The 25,152-nt window shown below is 49.5% G+C and overlaps 1 protein-coding gene across 2 annotated transcripts in view; it reads right to left on the reverse strand.

Moving 5' to 3' along the window:
- baz2a (bromodomain adjacent to zinc finger domain, 2A) overlaps positions 1 to 22,057 on the reverse strand; it is a 37,841-nt gene extending 15,784 nt beyond the window's left edge. For both annotated transcript variants that reach the window (XM_084462133.1, XM_084462134.1), the window contains exons 1-20: positions 21,920 to 22,057; positions 19,189 to 19,318; positions 18,097 to 18,984; positions 15,358 to 17,472; positions 8,791 to 9,057; positions 8,269 to 8,682; positions 8,085 to 8,145; positions 7,661 to 7,769; positions 7,472 to 7,573; positions 7,074 to 7,299; positions 6,812 to 6,873; positions 6,603 to 6,668; positions 6,092 to 6,493; positions 5,234 to 5,488; positions 4,749 to 4,963; positions 4,536 to 4,610; positions 3,844 to 4,018; positions 2,858 to 2,920; positions 2,632 to 2,776; positions 1,891 to 2,483 (exon numbers count right to left, since the gene is read on the reverse strand). In XM_084462133.1, coding sequence (XP_084318259.1) covers positions 1,891 to 2,483; positions 2,632 to 2,776; positions 2,858 to 2,920; positions 3,844 to 4,018; positions 4,536 to 4,610; positions 4,749 to 4,963; positions 5,234 to 5,488; positions 6,092 to 6,493; positions 6,603 to 6,668; positions 6,812 to 6,873; positions 7,074 to 7,299; positions 7,472 to 7,573; positions 7,661 to 7,769; positions 8,085 to 8,145; positions 8,269 to 8,682; positions 8,791 to 9,057; positions 15,358 to 17,472; positions 18,097 to 18,984; positions 19,189 to 19,318 — 6,363 coding nt within the window. In that variant the 5' untranslated portion in view covers positions 21,920 to 22,057. The remainder of the gene's footprint in view (positions 1 to 1,890; positions 2,484 to 2,631; positions 2,777 to 2,857; positions 2,921 to 3,843; positions 4,019 to 4,535; positions 4,611 to 4,748; positions 4,964 to 5,233; positions 5,489 to 6,091; positions 6,494 to 6,602; positions 6,669 to 6,811; positions 6,874 to 7,073; positions 7,300 to 7,471; positions 7,574 to 7,660; positions 7,770 to 8,084; positions 8,146 to 8,268; positions 8,683 to 8,790; positions 9,058 to 15,357; positions 17,473 to 18,096; positions 18,985 to 19,188; positions 19,319 to 21,919) is intronic.
- Positions 22,058 to 25,152: the final 3,095 nt, after the last annotated feature.

Below are 25,152 nucleotides of genomic sequence, written 5' to 3' on the forward strand. Positions count from 1 at the left end.
GAGGGTTAGGGTTAGGCAGCATGCAGTAACGTAGTTAGCGTAGCTAGAGAGAGGGTTAGGGTTAGGCAGCATGCAGTAACGTAGTTAGCGTAGCTAGAGAGAGGGTTAGGGTTAGGGTTAGGCAGCATGCAGTAACGTAGTTAGCGTAGCTAGAGAGAGGGTTAGGGTTAGGCAGCATGCAGTAACGTAGTTAGCGTAGCTAGAGAGAGGGTTAGGGTTAGGCAGCATGCAGTAACGTAGTTAGCGTAGCTAGAGAGAGGGTTAGGGTTAGGCAGCATGCAGTAACGTAGTTAGCGTAGCTAGAGAGAGGGTTAGGGTTAGGGTTAGGCAGCATGCAGTAACATAGTTAGCGTAGCTAGAGAGAGGGTTAGGGTTAGGCAGCATGCAGTAACGTAGTTAGCGTAGCTAGAGAGAGGGTTAGGGTTAGGCAGCATGCAGTAACGTAGTTAGCGTAGCTAGAGAGAGGGTTAGGGTTAGGCAGCATGCAGTAACGTAGTTAGCGTAGCTAGAGAGAGGGTTAGGGTTAGGCAGCATGCAGTAACGTAGTTAGCGTAGCTAGAGAGAGGGTTAGGGTTAGGGTTAGGCAGCATGCAGTAACGTAGTTAGCGTAGCTAGAGAGAGGGTTAGGGTTAGGCAGCATGCAGTAACGTAGTTAGCGTAGCTAGAGAGGGTTAGGGTTAGGCAGCATGCAGTAACGTAGTTAGCGTAGCTAGAGAGAGGGTTAGGGTTAGGGTTAGGCAGCATGCAGTAACGTAGTTAGCGTAGCTAGAGAGAGGGTTAGGGTTAGGGTTAGGCAGCATGCAGTAACGTAGTTAGCGTAGCTAGAGAGAGGGTTAGGGTTAGGGTTAGGCAGCATGCAGTAACGTAGTTAGCGTAGCTAGAGAGAGGGTTAGGGTTAGGGTTAGGCAGCATGCAGTAACGTAGTTAGCGTAGCTAGAGAGAGGGTTAGGGTTAGGGTTAGGCAGCATGCAGTAACGTAGTTAGCGTAGCTAGAGAGAGGGTTAGGGTTAGGCAGCATGCAGTAACGTAGTTAGCGTAGCTAGAGAGAGGGTTAGGGTTAGGCAGCATGCAGTAACGTAGTTAGCGTAGCTAGAGAGAGGGTTAGGGTTAGGGTTAGGCAGCATGCAGTAACGTAGTTAGCGTAGCTAGAGAGAGGGTTAGGGTTAGGCAGCATGCAGTAACGCAGTTAGCGTAGCTAGAGAGAGGGTTAGGGTTAGGCAGAATGCAGTAACGTAGTTAGCGTAGCTAGAGAGAGGGTTAGGGTTAGGGTTAGGCAGCATGCAGTAACGTAGTTAGCGTAGCTAGAGAGAGGGTTAGGGTTAGGCAGCATGCAGTAACGTAGTTAGCGTAGCTAGAGAGAGGGTTAGGGTTAGGCAGCATGCAGTAACGTAGTTAGCGTAGCTAGAGAGAGGGTTAGGGTTAGGGTTAGGCAGCATGCAGTAACGTAGTTAGCGTAGCTAGAGAGAGGGTTAGGGTTAGGCAGCATGCAGTAATGTAGTTAGCGTAGCTAGAGAGAGGGTTAGGGTTAGGCAGCATGCAGTAACGTAGTTAGCGTAGCTAGAGAGAGGGTTAGGGTTAGGCAGCATGCAGTAATGTAGTTAGCGTAGCTAGAGAGAGGGTTAGGGTTAGGGTTAGGCAGCATGCAGTAATGTAGTTAGCGTAGCTAGAGAGAGGGTTAGGGTTAGGCAGCATGCAGTAATGTAGTTAGCGTAGCTAGAGAGAGGGTTAGGGTTAGGCAGCATGCAGTAACGTAGTTAGCGTAGCTGACCTAGCGCATCAGTGAAAGAACTCTCTTGAACAGTGACAGTAATAAATATGGACCACATTCCTCCCACTGTGCTCCCTGGTTGCCCCGTCTGCCTGGTTGCCCCGCTGGGGGGGGGTACTCACCTGGAGGAGCGGTGTCAGGCAGCTGGGGAGGGGCGGGGCCCTGGGGGGCGGGGCCCGGGGGGGCGTGCTGGGGGTGGTCAGAGAGTCAGGGTCACACGGCTCTTTGGGCAGCAGGTTGAACCATTGTCCCCGCTTCTCTGCCATCTCTTTCACGGTGTCTTCTGGTTGGCTGCCCTCTCCAGACGCCCCCGTCGCTGACCCTGTCCCGTTGCTCACCGCTCCCTGTGATTGGCTGAGCCAGCTCTGGAAGGCGGCCTGCGTGAGGTCCTGGGTTCCGCTGGGGTCGGGGGGGGCGGGTCCGGGGGACTTGCCGCTGCGCCGGCGCCGGCGGGTCTTGGCGGTGCGGAGGTGCAGCTCCACCTCACGCTTGATCTTGCGGGGGCGCCCACGGCCCCTCGGGCTGCTCATGAGGGAGGCGGTGCCAGGGAGGGGATCCTCCTCCTCCGGGGAGGAGCTCTGGGACTTGGGTGGGGGTGCGGGTGGAGGGGTGGAGGGCGGGGCAGGGGGTGTGGTGGGTTGGGGCGTCTCCTCAACCTTGGCTTCCCTCTTGATCAGAGTGATGGGCACCTCGGCCACCAGGACATCTCCCGAAACTGTCACACAGAGGAGGAACGGGTTCAAGATTCAATTACATTCACGTCTTATTCTGGCCATTTCATGAGAGGAATACATCTACTAGTGAGATGCAGTAGCAGTGCTGATCCTGGGGTTAGGGTTAGGGTTACAGCTGCTAAAACTCACCCAGGATTTCCTCCGGCCCCTCCACTAGGACCCCTCCCACGTGGGGCAGCGCCCAGTACCGGCGCCGGAAGCGGTCCTGGCCCAGAGACACAGCCCGCAGGGCGTGGGACGACTGGAGCAGCTTCTTCCGGAAGAAGGCCTGGCGCTACGCACAGGGAAAGGGAGGAGAGGAGGGTTAGGGTTAGGGGTTAGGGGTTAGGGGGATTCAGACGGGTGTCAGCTTTACCTTCGTCAGCTTATCGATCTGCCTCTCCAGCTCCGGAGCGCTGGCGCAGGACGGGCTGTCGCTCTGTGGGGAGAGAAAGGCGGTCAGTTAGGCAGTCACAACCCCTCTAACCCTAACCCCTCTAACCCTAACCCCTCTAACCCTAACCCCTCTAACCCTAACCCCTCTAACCCTAACCCCCCTAACCCTAACCCCTCCAACCCTAACCCCTCCAACCCTAACCCCTCTAACCCTAACCCCTCCAACCCTAACCCCTCTAACCCTAACCCCTCTAACCCTAACCCCTCTAACCCTAACCCCCCTAACCCTAACCCCCCTAACCCTAACCCCTCCAACCCTAACCCCTCCAACCCTAACCCCTCTAACCCTAACCCCTCTAACCCTAACCCCCCTAACCCTAACCCCCCTAACCCTAACCCCCCTAACCCTAACCCTAACCCCCCTAACCCTAACCCCCCTAACCCTAACCCCTCTAACCCTAACCCCTCTAACCCTAACCCCTCTAACCCTAACCCCTCTAACCCCTCTAACCCTAACCCCTCTAACCCTAACCCCCCTAACCCTAACCCCCCTAACCCTAACCCCCCTAACCCTAACCCTAACCCCCCTAACCCTAACCCCTCTAACCCTAACCCCTCTAACCCTAACCCCTCTAACCCTAACCCCTCTAACCCTAACCCCTCTAACCCCAACCCCTCCAACCCTAACCCCTCCAACCCTAACCCCTCCAACCCTAACCCCTCTAACCCCAACCCCTCCAACCCTAACCCCTCTAACCCTAACCCCTCTAACCCTAACCCCTCTAACCCTAACCCCTCTAACCCTAACCCCTCTAACCCTAACCCCTCTAACCCTAACCCCCACGCCCTGACCCCACGCCCTGACCCCACGCCCTGACCCTACACCCCCACGCCCTGACCCTACACCCCCACGCCCCCTCTGTGAAACCACGCAGGCGGATGATGACAGTGTCGACAGTGTCGTACGTCGCTGAGTTTGGGCTCCTCCCTGCGGGCGCGGCGGGCTCCTCTCTCCGGCAGACTGCTCTCCTCCAGACCCAGGTGCTCCTCCTCAGCCCCGATGCGGGCGCTGCGCCTCCTCTCCTCCAGACACAGCTCCTCCTCCGACCGGCCTGTCCGCCGCGCTAGGGCTGCCTTCAGTCTACACACACACACACACACACACACACACACACACACACACACACACACACAGAGAGACACACACACACAGACACACACATTACGCTACCTGACACTAACGTTTGAGAAGTCTCATGTTGCTGAATAAGCGCTAGCACAGCATACTAGTGATCAGCATACTAGTGATCATCATACTAGTGATCATCATACTAGTGATCATCATACTAGTGATCATCATACTAGTTATCAGCATACTAGTGATCATCATACTAGTGATCGCCCAGCAGAGGGCAGTGTAATCCCCCTAACCCTAACCCCATACTAGTGATCATCATACTAGTGATCATCATACTAGTGATCATCATACTAGTGATCAGCCTACTAGTGATCAGCATACTAGTGATCATCATACTAGTGATCATCATACTAGTGATCATCATACTAGTGATCATTATACTAGTGATCATCATACTAGTGATCGCCCAGCAGAGGGCAGTGTAATCCCCCTAACCCTAACCCCCTCTCCCAGGTCTTACTTGCGCAGCTTCCCCTCCATCATCCACTTGTTCTTCCTGTAGGTAGCCATATTTTCCAGTGTGTTGTCAATCTCACTGCAATAAACAAAGTGTTTCCACTCACTTGCATGTCCATATTTTACCAGTTATCGTCCTAAAATAAATGTGTCTAATAGCAGTAACAAAGCACAGTGCTCTTGTGAGTCTCATCTCTGTTTGAACCCTCGTCCTCACCTGATGACGATGTTGCTGCCATTGAGTTCCTCCACCAGGAATCCCAGGATGGCAGCCTTGGTGTCGGGCGCCAGGGCGTGGAAGGTCTTGGTGCGCAGGCTGTTGCACACCTCCAGGTCAAAGCCGTGGGCTTCCAGGAAGATCCGGACCCCCTCTGAGACGGTGCTGCGGGTCAGCTCCAGGTCCACCAGCTTCTCCCCCAGGATCTTCACAGACTGGACACAGGGAAGGAGGGAGGAAGGGAGAGAGAGAGGGAGGGAGGGAGGGAGGGAGAGAGGGAGAGAGGGAGAGAGGGAGAGAGGGAGGGAGGGAGAGAGGGAAGGAGGGAGGGAGAGAGGGAGGGAGAGAAGGAGAGAGGGAGGGAGGGATGGACAGACAGACGGAGATATCAAATGCATTGACTGTATTGATCCGCAAGGGAAATTTTCTTAAATGCGACACAAACTTTATCTCAAACAAAACTCCTGGAAGTGTGTCAGACCCACCTGGTAGCAGGACGGCAGGCCTGGGTCATGGAGTGCGGCCTCCACCAGTCTGAGCAGCAGGTCCTGGAGCTCCCCTTGGCTGTCGCCCAGGCCGAGGAGGCCCTCCTGCAGGGTGCTGAGGCTGGGCACGTCGTTGGGGACGTTGAGGCCCAGAACCTTTCCGTAGCCGTGCAGAAACTCCACCACGGTCAGGCAGTGGGAGAAGGCCGGGCCGGAGAGGACCACGCCGGGGATCCGCGACAGCTCAGGCAGGGGCTGGACAGAGCAAAGGTCATCATCAGCCTGGCAGAGACTATGAGTACAGGCAGTCATGATGTGGCAGAATAGACTAAGATGAACTTTAATCATTCCCAGGGGTTGATTTGGGCATTTCCGCAGTGAAAATGTACAGCATAGATTAGTTAGTAAAGAATATACAAAGTAGAGAATATACACAATAGAGTACAAAAAGTAGATGCATGCAGTATGCATAAAATAGAATACATACATGTATACAATCTGCATAAATATGTATAACATCCATCCATCCATCCACCCATCCACTCACCCACCCACAACACTCAGGCACTGTAACAGTCTGAAGGCTGCTGGCTCATAAGAGCGCCTGAACCACTCTGTTTTGCCCCTGGGTGGGAGGAGCCTGTGGCTGAAGGTGCTCTCATCTGCCACAGCTTGTCATGGAGGGATGGGAGGGGTTGTCCAGGATGGACCTGTTTGTCCCTCATCCTCCTCTCAACCACACCCTCTAGACTGCCCAGTTGTTGCCCCACGACAGAGCTGCCCCTCCTCACCAGCGTGTTCAGTTCGTCTCCCCAGACCTGGTGAAGAACAGTGTGTCCCCACTCAGAGAGCACCCACCTGGTGGTCCGTCAGACACATGTCCTCGGTGGGCTTCCGGAGCTCCTCCAGGATCATCTGCTGCCTCTTCCTCTCCTCCAGGCGCCTCTGGGCCTGCGCCCTCCTCTCCGCCTGCCTCTTGGCTGCCAGGGCGGCCTGGGCTGCTGCCTCTGCTTCGGCCTGCGCCTTGGCCAGGGCCTTGGCCTTGCTCCGGGCCCCCAGCACCCTCTTCCCCTGGGCGATCCTCTCCTGGTCAGTCTCGGGCACCGGTGCTGGCACCTCCGCCTTCACCCTCTTCTTGCGGCCAGGTTTCTTGGGCTCCGGAGCAGCTGGCGGTGCGGAGGCCTGGGGGGCCTGGGGGGTCTCCTGGTCGGCTGGCTCTGCCTTCACCTCCTGCTCCTGGGTCTGGTTCTCTTTGTCGAGCTGAACACGCGGATGTGAGAGAGAATTAAGGGTGAAATGGGGATTAGTCAGATAAGAAGAGACAGCGGAGGGTTTTTTGTGGAGCTCTGGCAGTCCTGACCCTTCTCACCTTGGCTTTCTTCTTCTCTTGTCTGATTTTCTTATTCTTGGCATCCTCATTTCTTTTCATCCTTGCCTAGACAAAGAGAACAGAACATTTGAGCAACTTCAATCTGCAGACAACATAAGGGTGTTCTATTACAGGAGACGCTCCGGTGCTGAGACTGCTATGGTATGGGTTAGGGTTTGGGTTATGGTGCTGAGACTGCTGTACCATACCTTTCTTTTTATTTTCTTCTTGATTTTGATCAGTTTCTCCTTGTCCTCATCAGTTAGTGCTTCTAAAAATAGATGATAATAAAAATAAAAAAAAGGTTTGAGATATCAAATATTGCAAACTAATATTGCAAACTATTTGGAGCTTACCAAACAGAATTGAAAGCTTCTACAATACTACTTGACTACAGCACCCTGCATCAACAATGAATGTTTGTCTAGTTGCAGTGGCCTACTTTCTCTCTGAGCAACGCTAGGTAATCACCCTTGGCCTCCATCTTCTTCAGCATTCTGGCGTCCACCTTGCTGAGCAGGTCCACCATGGTGGGTTTGGGGGGCCTGCCTGGACGCCGCGCCTGCCCCGCCTTGGCGCGCCGGACTCGGGGGCGGGGCTTCTCTTTGTCAGGGTTCGGAGGTCGCCCGCGACGGCCGGTGATGGCCATTATCATGGAGGGCACTTCTTCATTAGCCAGGAGAACCCATTCCATACCCTGGAAAAGTACCAACAAAGATCTCATGTTTAGAGATGGTAGATGTGTAGTCTGTGTATAGTAGGTGGGTGGATGTGACATGTTAAAAGAGGCCACCTTGACCCAGCAGCTGATCCGAGGGAAATTGCTATAAACGGAAGAGAAATGAGCAGCACTTGGCCACGGTCCAGACCTCAGGGGTGTCCTTCTCCTCGTAGAAGTCTCCCACAGGCATGCGGGGGCTGAAGCTGAAGTTCTCCCTGGTCACTACGCTGTCCTGATGCCTCTTCAGGTACTGGAGAAGAACCAATCAGAAGGGGTGCTCAGTTACCAGTGATTACATGCAGCTGTAAGGGTCCGATAGTGACGTGTTGCTGTCTACCTTGATGACTTCTGGAAACTGCTTCATCCTCCTCCCACAGGGGCTGTAGTACCAGGTCTCTCCCTTCAGACGGTCCTCTGCCTTCTTCACCCGGATCTCCCGCCTCCAGCTAGAGCACCAATCAGGAGAGCCATTAAGGGGCCGCACACAGAGAGAGCACCAATCAGGAGAGCCATTAAGGGGCCGCACACAGAGAGAGCACCAATCAGGAGAGCCATTAAGGGACCACATACAGAGAACACAAGAGCCACAGTGGAAACACACTATCACTATTAGTTAGTCAAGAACACAACAGCTTTTTTTTTTTTAACACAACGGCAGATTTATAGGTAGAAAGTAACTATGAAATGTCATGGACACAGACGCAAACTAATTAGGGGGACATTTGGGCCGGAGTGTCCGTATGAATCAGAAGCATTATTACCCATGAAGCAGAGGGAAGTGGACCTGCTCCTCTGTGGCCATCCTCCTCTTGGGGGTGTCTCCTGTTCCGGTGGACACACACATCAATGACCTCAAAACTGAGGCTCGTTCTCCAAACCAATGCAGTAACGTATAACGAACTGCCACTGAAATGGATTTGTATGAATTAAAAACGTGGTTATTACCTGCAGTGGAGCTGTCATCTCCATCATTGTTATCTTCATTAGTTTTAGTATCAACCTCCATTTTCGGTATTTTGGCTGGTTTTGGTTCCAGTTTCTTGGCCTTTTTGGCCTTCTTGGGTTTCACAACTGGTGGGGTCTCACCACTTGCCAGACTTGGCTCACCAATGGCTTTGACTGGTTCACCTTGACCAGGAAGTAACCCACCAGCAGCCTCTCCGACGACAGCTGCTGACTCAGTAACTCCCTCTTTCACGCTCTTCTTCCCTTTCACGCTCTTCTTTCTCTTCCTCCCTGCTCCCTTCTCCTTCTCTCCTTCCACTCCTTTCTCAAGCTTCTTTGTTTTCTCCGCCTTGTCCACATTAGAACTCGTCTTCCCTTTGGGCTTCCGCTGTGCTTGGCCAGGGACCTTGGAGACTGCAGAGGGGGACAAGCAACATGTTTGGCTAGTCCTCATGAATCTTTCATCACTTATTGTATCTTCAAAGCACAACAGACAACAGAGACAAAAAGAAGCTGGTGTACCAGGAGTGGAGGAGGTTGGAGCGCGGGGCTTCCGGGGTTTGCCAGGGGGTTTTGTCTTTCTCCCGGTGGCGGTCACAGCTGGGGCAGGTGCGGGCAGGACTGGGTGTACCATAGGGCCCTCCACTGGGGCACTGAGGGCAACGGCAGGCTCGTCTACGGCCATGATGACAGACGGAGCCACAAGTCCAGCAGCAACATACTTTTCACTGACGGTTCCAGCAGAGTCTGGCATGTCCCTCCCCTCCGGCGCCCGATCCACCTCAGACTCTAAGAGATCAAAAAGTCAAAGTTAGCCTACCCTGTGTTGTTAGTCCTGTCTGTTGTTTTGTCTGATTTGTCTTCTCTGTTCTTGTAGAGCGTCCTTGGGTGTCTAGAAAGGCGCTATATAAATCCCATTTATTATTATTATTATTATTATTATTATAAAGTTTAGTGGATAAAGCTCCTGAGAACATTGTCACAAATAGGGTTGCAAAGGGGTGGAGAATTTCCGGGAAGTTTCCGGAAATTTACCATGGGAAGTTACATTTGGGAATGTGGGTAGTTTTTACCTTTTTTGTAGCCTCTGTTGGAGCCAAACATTCTCCTACTTTAGTTTAAAGTTAAGGGCTTATGTGCCAAGTGTTTATTTATGAATATTGAATGTGTATATGGTCTGACTAAGAATAAGAATATGAAAGTGTGTAGCCTATTGCATGTCCTTTTTGTTTTGTTGATTAAGGGGTTAACATGCCTAGTCAATTAGGAATGTCAATTGGACACGCCCCACTAACCCGTGAGCAAATCAGGTGCAGTAAAAGAGAAGAAAGGTGGTTTTGGGTTTGTCACTAGCGCCACACCAGTTCAGAAGACTCTGAAAGGTAATCCCGCTACTGTGGTACGGAAGCAGTGTCCATTCTGTCAAGGAGAACATAGTCTAGGCAACTGCACAGAACTGGGTAAAAGGCCACATCAAGAGAAGCTGGACTTTCTGAAGAACAAGGGAGTCTGCTTTGGTTGTCTGATCCCTGGACATATGAGCAAAGGATGTGGTAATAGGCTTGTCTGTACAGTGTGTTCGTTCAAGCATCCTACCTTACTGCACATTCACAAGGATGCAGGTCAAAAGGAGATGAGCACTGGTGCGGTGAATAGTGCATGTGTTCACCTAAATGGAGAAGAAGAAGTTGGGAGTCATACTGGGGCCGGTGTTACTGATTGCATCTTGGCTATCATACCTGTTAGGGTGAAAATGAAAAAGGGTAATAGAGTTGTTGAGACATATGCCTTTTTAGATCCAGGTAGTACAGCTTCATTCTGTACAGAGGCGCTGTTACAGGACCTCAAGGTCTCTGGAAGAAGAACAAGCATACTTCTTAAGACCATGAACAAACAGGAAGTGGTGAGAACCTTTGCCGTCTCTGGTTTGGAAATAGGCAGCATGGATAACAATAGTTTTTTGGACCTTCCCGTTGTTTTCACACAGAAGTGTATCCCAGTGGCTAAGGGAAACATTCCTACCCAGGCTGATGTGGACAGATGGCCATATTTGAAGCAAGTGCGTCTCAAACACATAGACGCTGAAGTTGGATTATTGATTGGCACCAATGTGCCTCAGGCTATGGAGCCATGGACAATCATAAACAGCCGTGGCAACGGTCCTTATGCTGTCGAAACGAGGTTAGGCTGGATTGTGAATGGGCCTTTAACAAGAGGAAATGTCTCCACCTACGGGCAGTCACAAGTAATGACACACAGGATTTCTGTTGAAAGACTGGAAGGGCTGCTACAGCAGCAGGCCAAATATGATTTCCCAGAGCGCCACTTTGAGGGACAACTTGAAATGTCAAGAGAAGACCAACTCTTCATGGAACGTGTCTCTCAGTCGGCTAAGTTAGTGGATAACCACTACAGCATATGCTTACCGCTGAGGGATAAAGATGATGAGTTTCCCAATAACCGCTGCATCGCAGAACAGCGTGCCTGCAACCTGAAAAGAAAACTCACCAAGAACGCACAGTTCCGTGAAGACTACACTAAGTTCATGGCAAACATCCTAGACAACGGTTTTGCAGTGAAAGTGTCAAGGGAACCCCAGAAAGAGAGCACTAAAAGAGCGTGGTATCTCCCACACCACGGGGTGTACCACCCCAAAAAACACAAGCTGAGGGTGGTATTTGACTGCGGAGCCACCTATCTAGGGACATCACTCAATGCTAAGCTTCTCCAAGGCCCAGATCTGACAACTAATCTAATTGGTGTTTTGTCCAGATTTCGCCAAGAACCTGTTGCTTTTATGACAGACATTGAAGCCATGTTCCACCAGGTGAAGGTCCCTGAACAGGATACTGACCTTCTCAGGTTTCTCTGGTGGCCGGACGGAGATCTGGAAATGGAGCTGGAGGAATACAAGATGGTGGTGCATATCTTCGGAGCTACTTCTTCCCCAAGCTGTGCAAATTTCGCTTTGAAAAAATGTGCGACGGACCGCACAGACAGTTTTTCATCTGAAGCAGTGAACACAGTTCTGAGGAACTTCTACGTGGATGACTGTTTAAAGTCAGTGGCCAGTGAAGAGGAAGCCTTGACACTCACACGGGAGCTCAAGGCCTTGTGTGCAAAAGGAGGCTTTAGGCTGAATAAATGGACGAGCAACAGCCAAACCGTTATTGCCTCTATCCCAGAGGAGGAGAGAGCAAAGGAAATAAAGGATCTGGACTTAGATCAAGACACACCACCAGTAGAAAGAGCCCTCGGAGTACAGTGGTGTGTTAAATCTGACACACTGAAGTTTAAAATTTCAATTCAGGACAGACCACTCACAAGAAGAGGCCTTCTTTCAATGGTTAGCTCCATTTACGAACCGCTTGGTATTCTCGCACCCCTTATCCTCCCGGCAAAGCAGCTATTGCGGGAGCTGTGCAGGTTGAAGCTTGGATGGGACGAGAGCATCCCTGAAGTTCTGGCAGTAAAGTGGGAGAACTGGTTAATGGATTTGAACCAGCTGACAGACTATGAGGTTAAGCGATGCATCAAACCCACTGACTTTAAGGAACCTGTGTCAGCTCAACTCCATCACTTTGCTGAAGCCAGCGAGAATGGCTATGGCACGGTCACCTACCTGTCATTGAGGAACCAAGAGAATCAGGCCCACTGTGCTTTCATCATGGGTAAGGCTCGTGTCGCTCCGCTAAAGCCAATCACCATACCGCGTATGGAGCTCACAGCTGCCACAGTGGCTGTACGTGTGGACAGGATGATGAGAGCAGAGTTAGAGCTACAACTAAAGCCATCCGTGTTTTGGACTGACAGCACGTCAGTGTTGAAATATGTTAGAAATGAAACGGCAAGGTTTCACACATTCGTTGCAAACAGAGTCGCCGTCATCAGGGATCATTCAGATGTGTCCCAGTGGAAATATGTGAACACTAGCTTGAATCCTGCTGACTTCGCCTCCAGAGGTGTTTCAGCTAAGGTGTTTGTGAAAAGGGACTTTAACTGGATTTCAGGACCGGGCTTCATAACACAGCCAGAGTCAGAATGGCCTTGTATTCCAGATGAGCCTCTAGGCGTGAATGATCCAGAGGTGAAGAGGGACACACTGGTTAATGCTATATCTGTGGAGGAGAACGTCGATGCTGTCAGCAAGCTCATCTCCCATTTCTCAGACTGGCACCGCCTCAGAAGAGCAGTTGCTTGGGTGCTAAAGGTTAAAGGTGCACTGAAACGATTGTGCAAGGAAAGGAAAGGTGTACAATCAGGACAAAAGCATGAAGAGGAAAACAAGAGGCTGAGGAGCAGCAAAAGAAGAGCACTGATCAAAAGAACTCTTACTGCTGATGATCTTTTGGATGCAGAATTACAGATTATCAGTTTCTGTCAGTGGAGAATGTTTCCAGATGAGGTCAACCTGAAGAAAGGCCTACCTGTCAAAAGGAGCAGCCATCTTCTCAGGCTATGTCCAGTGCTCCAGGATAGTGTGATGCGGGTAGGTGGCAGATTGAACAGATCAGCTATGCCGGTGCTGTCGAAGCACCCAGCTATTCTGCCCAACAACCACCATGTGGCACAGCTTCTTATTCGGCATGTCCACGAGAACGTTGGTCATAGCGGAAGAAATCACACACTCTCTCGTCTCAGACAGAGATATTGGATTCTTAAAGCAAATGCAGCTGTCAGAAAAGAAATCTCCAAATGCGTCAGCTGCAGGAAGTTCAGTGGGCCCAGAGGCGAGCAGCACATGGCTGATCTACCCGAGGAAAGACTGATTCCAGACGAGCCATCCTTCACTAACGTGGGTGTCGACTACTTCGGCCCGTTCGAAATAAGGCGTGGCAGAGTAACCGTCAAGCGGTATGGAGTAATTTTTACGTGCATGAACATAAGGGCTGTTCCCATAGAGGTGGCACATTCCTTGGATACCAACTCCTGCATAAACGCCATCAGACGGTTTGTAGCCAGGAGAGGGCAAGTGAAGATTATCCGCTCAGACAACGGTACAAACTTTGTGAGAGCAGAACGTGAGTTACGGGAAGCGGTTGAAGGCTTGGATGATGAGAAGATCCAGGGAACTCTTCTCTAAAGGGGTGTCACATGGATCTTTAACCCTCCCACTGGATCTCACCATGGAGGTATTTGGGAGAGACAGATAAGGACAATCAGGCGGGTTCTTGGTGCCTTAATGAACCAACAGACACTGGATGAAGAAGGGCTTCAGACGCTGCTCTGTGAGGTGGAGTCAATCATCAACGACAGGCCAATCACTACAGCGTCAGATGACCCTAATGATTTAGAGCCTCTCACACCAAATCATCTTCTTCTATTGAGCACCAATCCTTCTATTCCACCGGGAGTGTTCAAGCCTGAGGACTGTTACTCTAGGAGGAGATGGCGACAAATACAGTACATGGCCAATTTGTTCTGGAAAAGATGGACCAAGGAGTATCTTCCAGACCTACAAAAGCGACAGAAATGGACGAAGAAGAGGAGAAACTTTGCCCCAGGGGACATAGTTCTCATCATTGATGACTCAGCTCCACGTAGTTCGTGGGTAATGGGACGAGTCACAGAAAGCAGGCCAGACTCCAAGGGGTTCGTTAGGCAAGTGCAGGTTAGAACGCGGTCCAACACCCTTTGCAGGCCCATTACCAAACTATGTCTGCTGCTGGAAGCCCCTGCATAGCAGACCATGCCCCGTGTTTTGTTTTTTCACACACATGCACACTTCACTTTACTGACCGTTCCGTGGAACACAAACTGACTGTGGAATACCCTCTTTGGGAATGGACTGGAAGTGGACTATTACGCTTTGGCCCCCTATGTTGTTTGTAAATTATAATTGTTTTTGTTTGGTTCTTACAAGAACAATTAGGGGCCGGAATGTTGGAGCCAAACGTTCTCCTACTTTAGTTTAAAGTTAAGGGCTTATGTGCCAAGTGTTTATTTATGAATATTGAATGTGTATATGGTCTGACTAAGAATAAGAATATGAAAGTGTGTAGCCTATTGCATGCCCTTTTTGTTTTGTTGATTAAGGGTTAACATGCCGAGTCAATTAGGAATGTCAATTGGACACGCCCCTTTTTTGTTTGGCTTTCCCCGTTTCATTGTTAAAATGTTTGGGGGGGTAGGAAGCACAGGGAGCTCAGGTATGGCGGTATCATACAGTTTTTGACCGCTAAGCTCATAGTGGTTCCTACACGGCCTTGTTATTTTGGTTTAGTCTACGGACAGAAGTTTGATCTATGATTTGTTTGCAACGAGCCTCAAAGTATGGATCTCGCACTAAAATAAACTTTTGTTATACTGACATTCATCGAAACGTTGTGGATTACTTGGTGTACTTGGAGTACAAGCGCGTCAAGCTCAGGCGCGTCACATATGAGTCTACAGCCTCTAACAGTTTTTTTTCAACTATTTTTTATTATATTTTATATACTTATTTTAGGATTTTATCCCATTTTCATCCAATTTGGAAGCCAATTGACCCAGACCTAGGGTCCAGTTACCCCCTACTAACTGTTGAGGATTCATCACACAACCCGGCCAGTCAGCAATGTGAAAGGGAGAGACATCTCCTTGACTATCTCAGCTCACAACCATCATTCCAACACCAGACAGGGTTGCTGTTGTGTGACGAACTCTCAAGCAGAGATTAAACTAACCACCCTCAGGGAGAGGCGGCCCAATAGGCCCCTCCCTCTGGGATCGGGCCATACTCAGATCTGGCGAGGCCACCGGTTTCCGGTGGGCAGCTGCACCGGACCACAATGCATTAGACCGCTACACCACCGCAGACCCCTATAACATGGAAATTAAATGTAGCCTATGTGGAAAAAAAACATAAAATGCAATTCTAGATCTGGCAGCATGATCTTGGTTAAAACCTGATTTAATGCAAATTCAGTTGAATTTCAACCCTGTACTGTGCATTCATCCATCACATGTGCAGCTAATTCCTAGCATCCTGCACACTAAGAGGGCTCTAGAATCCATTAAAGTTCTAAATAGATTAAGAAAAAAGTCATTTTTTAGATGTGTATTAGAAATGTTTGCCTGCATGTCTGCTATGACAGAACAAAAGGTTACCTCTGCAGTGTGGTGCAGACTTGAAGGGGCCAAACGAGGCTACGGAGGCCTCATCCTGGGATGAGTCAACATGGGACTCCTCCGTCTGCAAGGTGTTGAGAGAGCACTCCAGCATGGCCCTGGCACTCAGGCAGCTGTCCATGTTCTCCTCAACCCCAGAGGTGTCTTCTGTTTTGCAATCACCCAGAACCTCGTCCCTGGAGTCCTCTACAGAAGAGCTGCTATCCATTGTAGTGTTGCACATATAGGACATATTCTCAGTACGAGAGGTGTCATCCAAACGAGAGGTGTCGTCCATACAAGAGGTTTCGTCCACGCGAGATTCGCTGACGTCCAAACGAGAGGAGTCATCAAAACGCGAGGAGTCGTGGAAGTGCGAGCTGTTGTCCTCCATACGACAGGCGTCCTCCACGCCAGAAGTAACGTCAAATGTTGAAGTGTCCTCAAGTGAAGAGTCATTAAACGCTTCCTCCTCCTCAGTGAAACTGGTGTCATCCATCCTGGTACTGTGGAGGCGCGAGGACTCGGCCAGCGAGGGCTCATCCACAGACTCCTCACAGGGGTCATCTAAACAGCCTGTGGTGTCCGTCCAGTCTGTGGAGTCTCTCCTGTCATCCCGTGTGCCTGTGCTCCTGGGGGAGCCCTCGGCCGGCTGGGGACTCATGGGAGAACACCTGCTTGAGTGCGTTTCACAATGAACAGTCGGGACCTTAGCAGCGCCCGTCTTTGATGGCATTTCAGACTTATCTGCTTCAGGCTGATCTTGGGCTGAACTTGCCTCTGCTTTTCCAGTTGGTCCAACAGTGGGAGCACTCTTATCTCTGATGCCCCGATCATCTGGCTCATTGAGAAACATCTGTTTTGGGGCTTTTGGGGGCATGGGGGTGGGTGGGGGAGTCTGGGCGGCAGTCACTACTGGAGGAGGAGAAGACATCAAGGCAGGAGGCGCAGACACAGGTGACGCCCGGGGGGCTTGAGATGTGAGAGGAGGAGGTCCACAGCCAGGCAGGGCTCTAGGACCATGGGCTGTTAAAGGAAGTACAGGCATCGCCCTAGTTCCTGAGGACACCGCAGAAACAGGAGCAGTGACCACAGGAGGAGAGACAGATACAGTCTGAGGAGGTGTGGGCACAGGTTCAAAAGATGCACTGACTGGCAAAGGGGGCCTGGACACTACTGTGGGAGACGCAGCAGACATCGAAGAGGGTGATCCGGGTACTGGTGCCGATGAGGGAGATGCAGAACCTGTTAAGGGAGGTCCAGAAGTGGTCGCTGTCACCGGGGCAAACACTGTTGACAGAGGACCACATGCTGATGGTGGAGGACCAGACCTTTCTCGAGGACCTCCAGAGACAACTGGAGAACATGGCATCAGAGGAGGAGGTCTGGATCCCTGGACCATCTGCTGGAGAGCTGAGATTGGGGCAGAAATTGAGCAAGGTGGGATAGATCGCGCAGTAAGACTGGACACCGCTGCAAGAGGTGAAGACATCGCTGGAGGTCTAAAGCCTTTTTCCATTTGTAGATGAGGTGCACATGACTTAGGAGGTGATGCAGACACAGAGGAGGGAGGAGATACTGCTGATGGATGAGTGGATACAGCAGGGGAGATCTGAGCCACAGATACAGGGAGCGGCCTAAGGCCTTGGACCATTAAATGAGATGAGCAGAGCCTGGGGGGAGCAGCGGGAGAAGGAATGGAGGGAACCAGGGGAGGTGTGGAGTTTCGTGGAGGTGTAGATACAGCGCTAGGAGATGAAACTATTGGTGGTCCTGATGCAGCCTGGGAAGTCACAGAAACCACAGGAGATACTGAGACCCTCGGAGGTGTTGCTGCCTTAGCCAGAGGAGATGTGGAATGCACAGCAGGAGGTGCAGACACAGCTGAAGGAGGCAACGACATAGAGGGGGGAGGTGCAGTCTTTGCAGGCTCCCTGACTAAGGGGGCCATTTCATGGCGCTGGGTCATTGGCTGGCAGTAGTCAGGGGGCCCGATGGGAGGTCCAGGGGGCTTGGGAGGGTAGCTGTCGCTTTTAGGTAGTCGTTGAGCCACAGGCGACCTCTCCATCCCGTTGTAGCCTTTATCTACATCTTCAAAAGCCTCACTCATCCGCCCTGCGGGGAAAAAGACCACACAGAAAGAAAGCAGTCAGACAACTTGAGATTACAGAAAGGTCAGAAGGGGGAATCAAACCAGATGGAGTGCATATAAAATAAACCTGCTACATCCCCACCTCAACATAGTTGGAACAAATCAAATATCACCTGGAAGAGTTATGTTCAAGTGTTCCAATAATGGGGTTCCTATGTTATTTTGGTTTGAAATGGTTGGAAACATGACATGAGTAAGAGGACATGCAGTCAAAATCCCATTGCCTGCCTGACGATTTACAACTGGATTCATATAAAGAAGGAAGGAAATATAGGGGGGAAACAGCCATACTATCCAACATGGCCAACCGCTCATGCCCTAATTAAATGTACAGTTTTGTCATTGTATCTGAAAACATTTCCAACAACCAGGAAAATAACTGAGTAGCTGGTTCGAAAGAAAGCCTAGCTGTCCTAATTCAATACAGCCACTGGGAAGCGTTTATTAGCATGTTTATGTAATGCTTTTGGATCTCACCACTGTGCAAATATGTCAATGTACTGTGGCAATACAAATACTGTCTTCTTCTCCATGAAAACAGAGTTAGGTTACTCTATGCTTAGCCAAGTGGAGTGTAAAATAGTCACCTTGCATGACAGCAGGCATCCCCACAGTGCTGCCATGTGGGCTCCTCTCCCTGGTCTGGCCCTGGGGGGATCCACCATCCGGAACGGCTGAGGGGGACATTAGTGGTACAGAGGATACCCCCATAGGGATGGGGCTGCCAGTACCCCCCCTACCTAAATTGTGGTGTTGGGGGCTGCCACGTGGGGGAGTGAAATTCTGGGAGGTTGGGGGCATCATTTGGGCCTGGGGTTGAGATTGGGGAGGGGGCTGCGGTTGTGGAGCAGGTAGTGGTGGGTGCTGGGGTTGGTGCTGGTAGTAGGGCATCCCGTTAGGCACCATGCCGTAATGCTGAGGTTGTTGCTGGTGCTGCTGGTGGTGATGGTGTGGGTGGTGGTGAGGGTGGAGGTGTTGCTGGGTCTGTTGGTGAGGGGGTGGCTGTAGAGACTGCTGCTGGTGATGCTGAGAGGGTGCAATCCCAGGATGCACCTGACTCTGGTAGGCTCCATACACACCATGAGAGTTATACCCCATTTGCTGTTGACCTTGGTTACCCCTGTTCCAGTACTGGCCACCTGTCAGAGTCACGTTAGGTGGGGCCACTGGGGGCTGACGGGACCCTCCCATGCCCCCGTTTAGTTGGTACTGTCCGTGACCCTGGAAGTGGTGCTGGGTCTGCTGCTGCATCAGCCCAGGGGGAGGCTGCTTCTGGTGCATCCCTTGCCCAGGTGGGGAGCCCATGGCGGGACTGTACTGTGGCTGTCCTCCCCACAGGTAGTCATAGCTCATACTGCTCTGGTGGTGGTGGTGGTTGCTCATGTGAGGGTAAGGAGCCGTTGGTGGGTGGGAGCCAGGCACACTGGACCCAATTACAGTAGAGACGCCATTCACATTCATTTCGCCGTTAATATCTGTAGAAAAGAGAGGAAGACATGAGGGGTTGAATAGCAGTAATCAATAAGCAAGAAACAACTCATGCATTTTGAACTTCTTAGTCATGCAATTTTGAGGTGAGAGTTTTGGTCCAACAGCGTACAGTAGCCCACACCTGCTGAACCACCAGGGCTGAGAGAACAGACTATTCATCCGTTGTTGTATTTCATGTTTGCACTTACTTTTTCCTTGCTGAGGGAAGCTCATGGAGGACCCATTAGTGTAAGGAGAATCCCCTGAGGAGAGCTTCAGTCCTGAGTTGGTCGACACAGAGGAGTGACTGCCATAGTTGAAATGGTTATTTGCCTCCATCTAGAAAACAGAGCACCAGGAAAACCAGGTCAATTTTTATAAAGCACTCATATTCACAGCAGTCCTGTCCCAGCATTTTATAATCCAATATTAAGAACTTTGGACTTATATATTTAATATATAGTCTACCAATGTTATATATACCAAGAAATGTAGTGAATGACCGATAAACAATGAGTCCAGTGTCACACAGATGTAATTACTTGTAATAAACTATACATAGCATTATGTCTTGAAGAAATGTCTTGGTCACAACAGCAGCATCTTCATAAACATAACATAAACATAGCACCCCGCAACTCTTGAAATGTCGCAGTTACATCTCCCATCAGTCGACTAGGCAGCCGGGCCCTAACCCACTATGAGATACGGGCTGCTCGGAGGCTCAGCAGGACGCTTGACACCGGAAAAGGGCAGTATTTGTATGGTACAAAAGTTTACGAATAGTAAAAAAAAAAAAAAACGACAACATCTAACTGTACCATCTAAAGGTTGCCGTAATTGATATGCATGCTATTTGCATTCCCAGCGCTAAAACCCCTCGAAGTTGCTCCTATTTGGCTAGCTATACATGCGCCTCTGTACATGTCAGCTAGCTAGCTAGCTCAGGCTAATGTACATGTCAGCTAGCTAGCTCAGGCTAATGTACATGTCAGCTAGCTAGCTCAGGCTAATGTGCGACGGAACGCATCCCATCCACACGGCATCTCACCAGCTAACCTTAGTGAACCAGTACAATACATCTAGATAAAGTTAGCTTAGAATGCAGTTGGTGGAAACAGAGCAACGGCCCACGGTACTGATCCAGCTGGATAGCTCACAAAACCACCAGCCTGATAACCTCTTATTATCAGCTAAAGTTAGCTCACAATCTAGCTCACGTAGTTAACCCGTAAACATGCTAGCTAGTGAGTCTAGGGTTAGGGTTAGCCCTAGCTAGCTAGTGAGTCTAGGGTTAGGGTTAGCCCTAGCTAGCTAGTGAGTCTAGGGTTAGGGTTAGCCCTAGCTAGCTAGTGAGTCTAGGGTTAGGGTTAGCCCTAGCTAGCTAGTGAGTCTAGGGTCTAGCTGCTGGCTGGGATGGTAAGGGTAATAATGTAAAGGAAACTCTTTTAATCTGCATGTCTTGACCAACAGCAACTTGGCAGCTATATATAGAATAGCTATATCGCTAAATGTATAGCCGTATATTTCCAATTAACTTTCATTTAGAGATGGCAGGATGCTGCTGAAGCGCTCAGCAGAACGTCCTTAGAGAGAGGGCCTGTAGCACCGCGGAGCTGGGCAGGAGCTAGGAGTGCTAGCTAGTTTAGTGCTAGCTAGTTTAGTGCTAGCTAGTTTTATTTTGGCTAACGTTAGCTAGCTAGGTTTTGTTGCTAATGTTATCTAGCTAACAAAACAACCCGTTTGAGCCCAACGGTTCCTATCTGAGCAGCCAGCCAGCTACTAGTGCTCTAGTCTGTACCCATAGCGACCACAGGCCTGTTCTGTTCTGTATTACTATAACGCGCTAGCTGGTCTATCCAGGGTTAAACTGGTCTATCCAGGGTTAAGCGGGTCTATCCAGGGTTAAGCGGGTCTATCCAGGGTTAAACTGGTCTATCCAGGGTTAAGCGGGTCTATCCAGGGTTAAGCGGGTCTATCCAGGGTTAAGCGGGTCTATCCAGGGTTAAGCGGGTCTATCCAGGGTTAAACGGGTCTATCCAGGGTTAAGCGGGTCTATCCAGGGTTAAGCGGGTCTATCCAGGGTTAAGCGGGTCTATCCAGGGTTAAGCGGGTCTATCCAGGGTTAAGCGGGTCTATCCAGGGTTAAGCGGGTCTATCCAGGGTTAAGCGGGTCTATCCAGGGTTAAGCGGGTCTATCCAGGGTTAAGCAGGTCTATCCAGGGTTAAGCGGGTCTATCCAGGGTTAAGCGGGTCTATCCAGGGTTAAGCGGGTCTATCCAGGGTTAAGCGGGTCTATCCAGGGTTAAGCGGGTCTATCCAGGGTTAGGCTGGTCTATCCAGGGTTAAGCTGGTCTATCCAGGGTGATTATATATAGCCTATTCTAGCCTACGCTGAAAGATAAAAGCATCATGTTCTAGTCTCTGTGGGAGTTAGCTAGCGAGCCCATGAAGCAGCTCCAGTAACTCAAGTCTCTCGTCTTTCCTAACCCAGCTAACTAGCTAGCTACCTAACCCTGCCTAAAGCTAGCTAACTAGCTAGCTACCTAACCCTGCCTAAAGCTAGCTAACGTTAGCTATTCTACCTGCTATGTAGAAACCCATGTGAATTAGCGTGCTAGCTACCCAGCAGCAGCTTCATGGTGCTGGTAGTAGCTGGTCGGTTCGGCTCATGTTTGTTTACATCTCTCATCCTGCTGGGACGGGGACAGACTCTGCTCACATCAGATAGCTGCTACCTGACTAACTTACTAACTAACACTCAAGAGTTGCTCAGGGGGCATTTCTCTGCTGGCTAGGGAACCTAGCTACCCTAGCAGCTCACGGGAGAGCATCATCGTGATCATCCCTCTCTCTCTCTCTCTCTCTCTCTCTCTCTCTCTCTCACACACACACACTTCCAAACTTTCCCCCAACAAAATTGAATTAAAATTGACCTACATTGAAATCCTTGAATTTCAAAGACCCAGATGCCTTTGAGTCTTCGACTGAACAAGTGTATGGTGGGTGATGTAAATAATAAGCAGGTTCTCGCTAACCTCCTGGTTTCTCATTATCAAACATGGCGGATGTGTTGCGAGCAGCCATGATCACAGAACACAAGAGCTCGAGCCCAAAGAGGAAGTGCTGGCTTACACGGTCAGCTCCCGCTCTGGGTCCTAGCGCACATCTCTCAACGACCTATTCTAGTATAATAGAGGTCTTGTGGAAGCTACTACTGTGAACATCTAATTAAGCTACAAGCTATACTAAACATATAATTCAAACAAATATAGTTAATTACACTAAAGCTACTTTGAAAAACTACAGACAGAATGTAAAGTTGAATTAAATGCCATTCATGACTGCAGACAGATCTCTGGAGTCGACAGATGTGCCAGAAAAATGAAAACAGTTGGTAGTTTGAGTAGCCTATACCACCACAAAAAAAGAATAATTAATAATTAACAACTGAAAACAGTTTTATTATTTTAAGCAAGACCCAACAGGATGTCCATCCTTCACTAGAGCGCAATGGGTGTTTGGTTCTTCCACGGAGGTCTGGTCAGAATGCGGCCATAGGAAGTGATGCTGTCAAGATGGGAGGGTGTCCTTTTATATCAAAATACCAAATCTTGCATCATAGTATAGGGCACGGTATTCATATGTAAAACATGTGCCAAATTCTGTAAGCTACACTATATTACCGAACATAAATATAGCAGTGATTGAAATGATTGGCGCTTGTGCGCGTTTGGGTTGTGTGCAAGCGAAACTGTTAAATAGCGCCCTCTGGTGGCCGTGCATACAGGACAGGGCACGGGGCATCTGCAGGGGGCGCTACTCCAGCCTCGCGAGACCATCCGGATTTTTCGAGGCTATCGCAAATACATAACCCTTATGCACAGGCCCAGAGGGATATTAACCCGCTAGGTTGGACTTCCGAGGTTCAAGCTAGTTATTCAAAACCGCTTCCTAGAATACCCCTCTGGATAGGATAGATGTGCACATGCAGAAAGATGTTTGTTTGTTAGAAGATGCAAACAAAGAGGATTTACCATCTCTCTAAGAAGAGTGAACAAGGTCACATTTTTGGTACAACCATATACAGTTAGGTCCATAAATATTTGGACATTGACACAATTTTCATCATTTTGGCTCTGGACACCACCACAATGGATTTGAAATGAAACATTCAATATGTGCTTTAAGTGCAGACTTTCAGCTTTAATTTGAGGGTTTTTACATCCGGTGATCCGGTTAATCAGGTGAAGGGTGGAATTACAACACATTTTATATGTTGTACCCCCTTCTTAAGGGACCAAAAGAAATTGGACAAACTAACAATCATAAATCAAATTGTCACTTTTAATATTTGGTTGCAAATCCTTTGCAGTCATTGACCGCCTTAAGTCTGGAGCCCATAGACATCACCAGACGCAGGGTTTTGTCCCTGGTGATGCTCTACCAGGCCTCTACTGCAGCTGTCTTCACTTCCTGCTTGTTCTTTGGGCGTTTTCCCTTCAGTTTTGTCTTCAGCAAGTGAAATACATGCTCAACTGGATTCAGGTCAGGTGATTGACTTGACTGGTGATTTGACTCTTTGGTTGCTTTCGCAATACGCTTCAGGTCATTGTCCATCTGCACTGTAAAGCGCCGTCCAATGAGTTCTGAAGCATTTGGCTGAATATGAGCAGATAATATTGCCTGAAACACTTCAGAATTCATCCTGCTGCTTTTGTCAGCATTCACATCAATAAATCCAAGGAATCAGTTCCATGGCAGCCATATATGCCCACGCCAGAACACTACCACCATCATGCTTCACTACCACCATCATGCTTCACTACCACCATCATGCTTCACTACCACCATCATGCTTCACTGATGAGGTGCTGCTTTAGGTCATGAGCAGCTCCTTCCCTTCTCCATACTCTTCTCTTCTCATCATTCTGGTACAAGTTGATCGTTCTCTCATCTGTCCATAGGATGTTGTTCCAGAAATGCACAGGCTTTTATAGATTTGCTTTGGTAAACTCTAATCTGGTCTTCTTGTTTTTGAGGCTCACTAATGGTTTCCATCTTGTGGTGAACCCTCCATATTTACTCTATTGAAGTCTTCTCTTGATTGTTGACTTTCACACAGATACTCCTTCCTCCTGGGGAGTGTTCTTCCTCCTGGGGAGTGTTCTTCCTCCTGGGGAGTGTTCTTCTTCCTCCTGGGGAGTGTTCTTCCTCCTGGGGAGTGTTCTTGATCTGGCCAACTGTTGTGAAGGGGTCTTTCTTCACCAGGGAAATAATACTTCTGTCATCAATCAGTTGTTTTCCATGGTCTTCCGGGTCTTTTGGAGATGCTGAGCTCACCAGTGCGTTCTTTGTTTTTTAAAGGTGGGATAGGTGGTTTGCTTTTGGCTTTAATGCACCGCGCCCGAATGTATTGACCAATCAGGGTCTCTATCTCGCCACACCTACCAGTCATGTTTTGAGGGAGAGACTACATCATGATTGACAGGAGGGAGGGGCGGGTTCTTTTGAAAAAGATGACCAATCGGATGCCTTGTTGACATCAAACTACCAGTACATCCATGCAAACTACCTATCCCACCTTTAAGAATATACCAAACAGTTGTTTTTGGCAACACCTAATGTTTCTGCTATCGCTCTGATGGGTTTGTTTAGATTTTACAGCCTAGTGATGGTTGCTTCACTAATAGAGACAGCTCTTTGGATTTCGGAGAGTTGACAGCAACATATTCCAAATGCAAGTACCACACTTGAAATTAACTCAACCTTTTATCTGCTCCTTATAAATGAACTAACGAGGGGATAACGCACACATGGCACAGGAAGAGACCACATCTGCTCCTTATAAATGAAATAAGGAGGGGATAACGCACACATGGCACAGGAAGAGACCACAGATACAATTGTTTGTAATTCCACCGTTCACCTGATTTGGATGTAAATACCCTCAAATGAAAGCTGAAAGTCTGAAAGTTACACTTCAAGCACTTCTGGTTTCCTTTCAAATTGTTCATTGTGGTGTATAGAGCCAAAAAAAAAACTATGAAAAACATGTCATCCATAGTCAGCCATAACTGTAATTGTACTGTATATGCTCCAACTTTACAAATAGAACCTACTCCCAATTCAAAATGCAAGTCCAGTATATGGCTGATTGACAAACCCACACT

The sequence above is a fragment of the Borostomias antarcticus genome, assembly GCF_949987555.1.
Source record: "Borostomias antarcticus genome assembly, chromosome: 3".
Lineage (NCBI taxonomy): Eukaryota > Metazoa > Chordata > Actinopteri > Stomiiformes > Stomiidae > Borostomias > Borostomias antarcticus.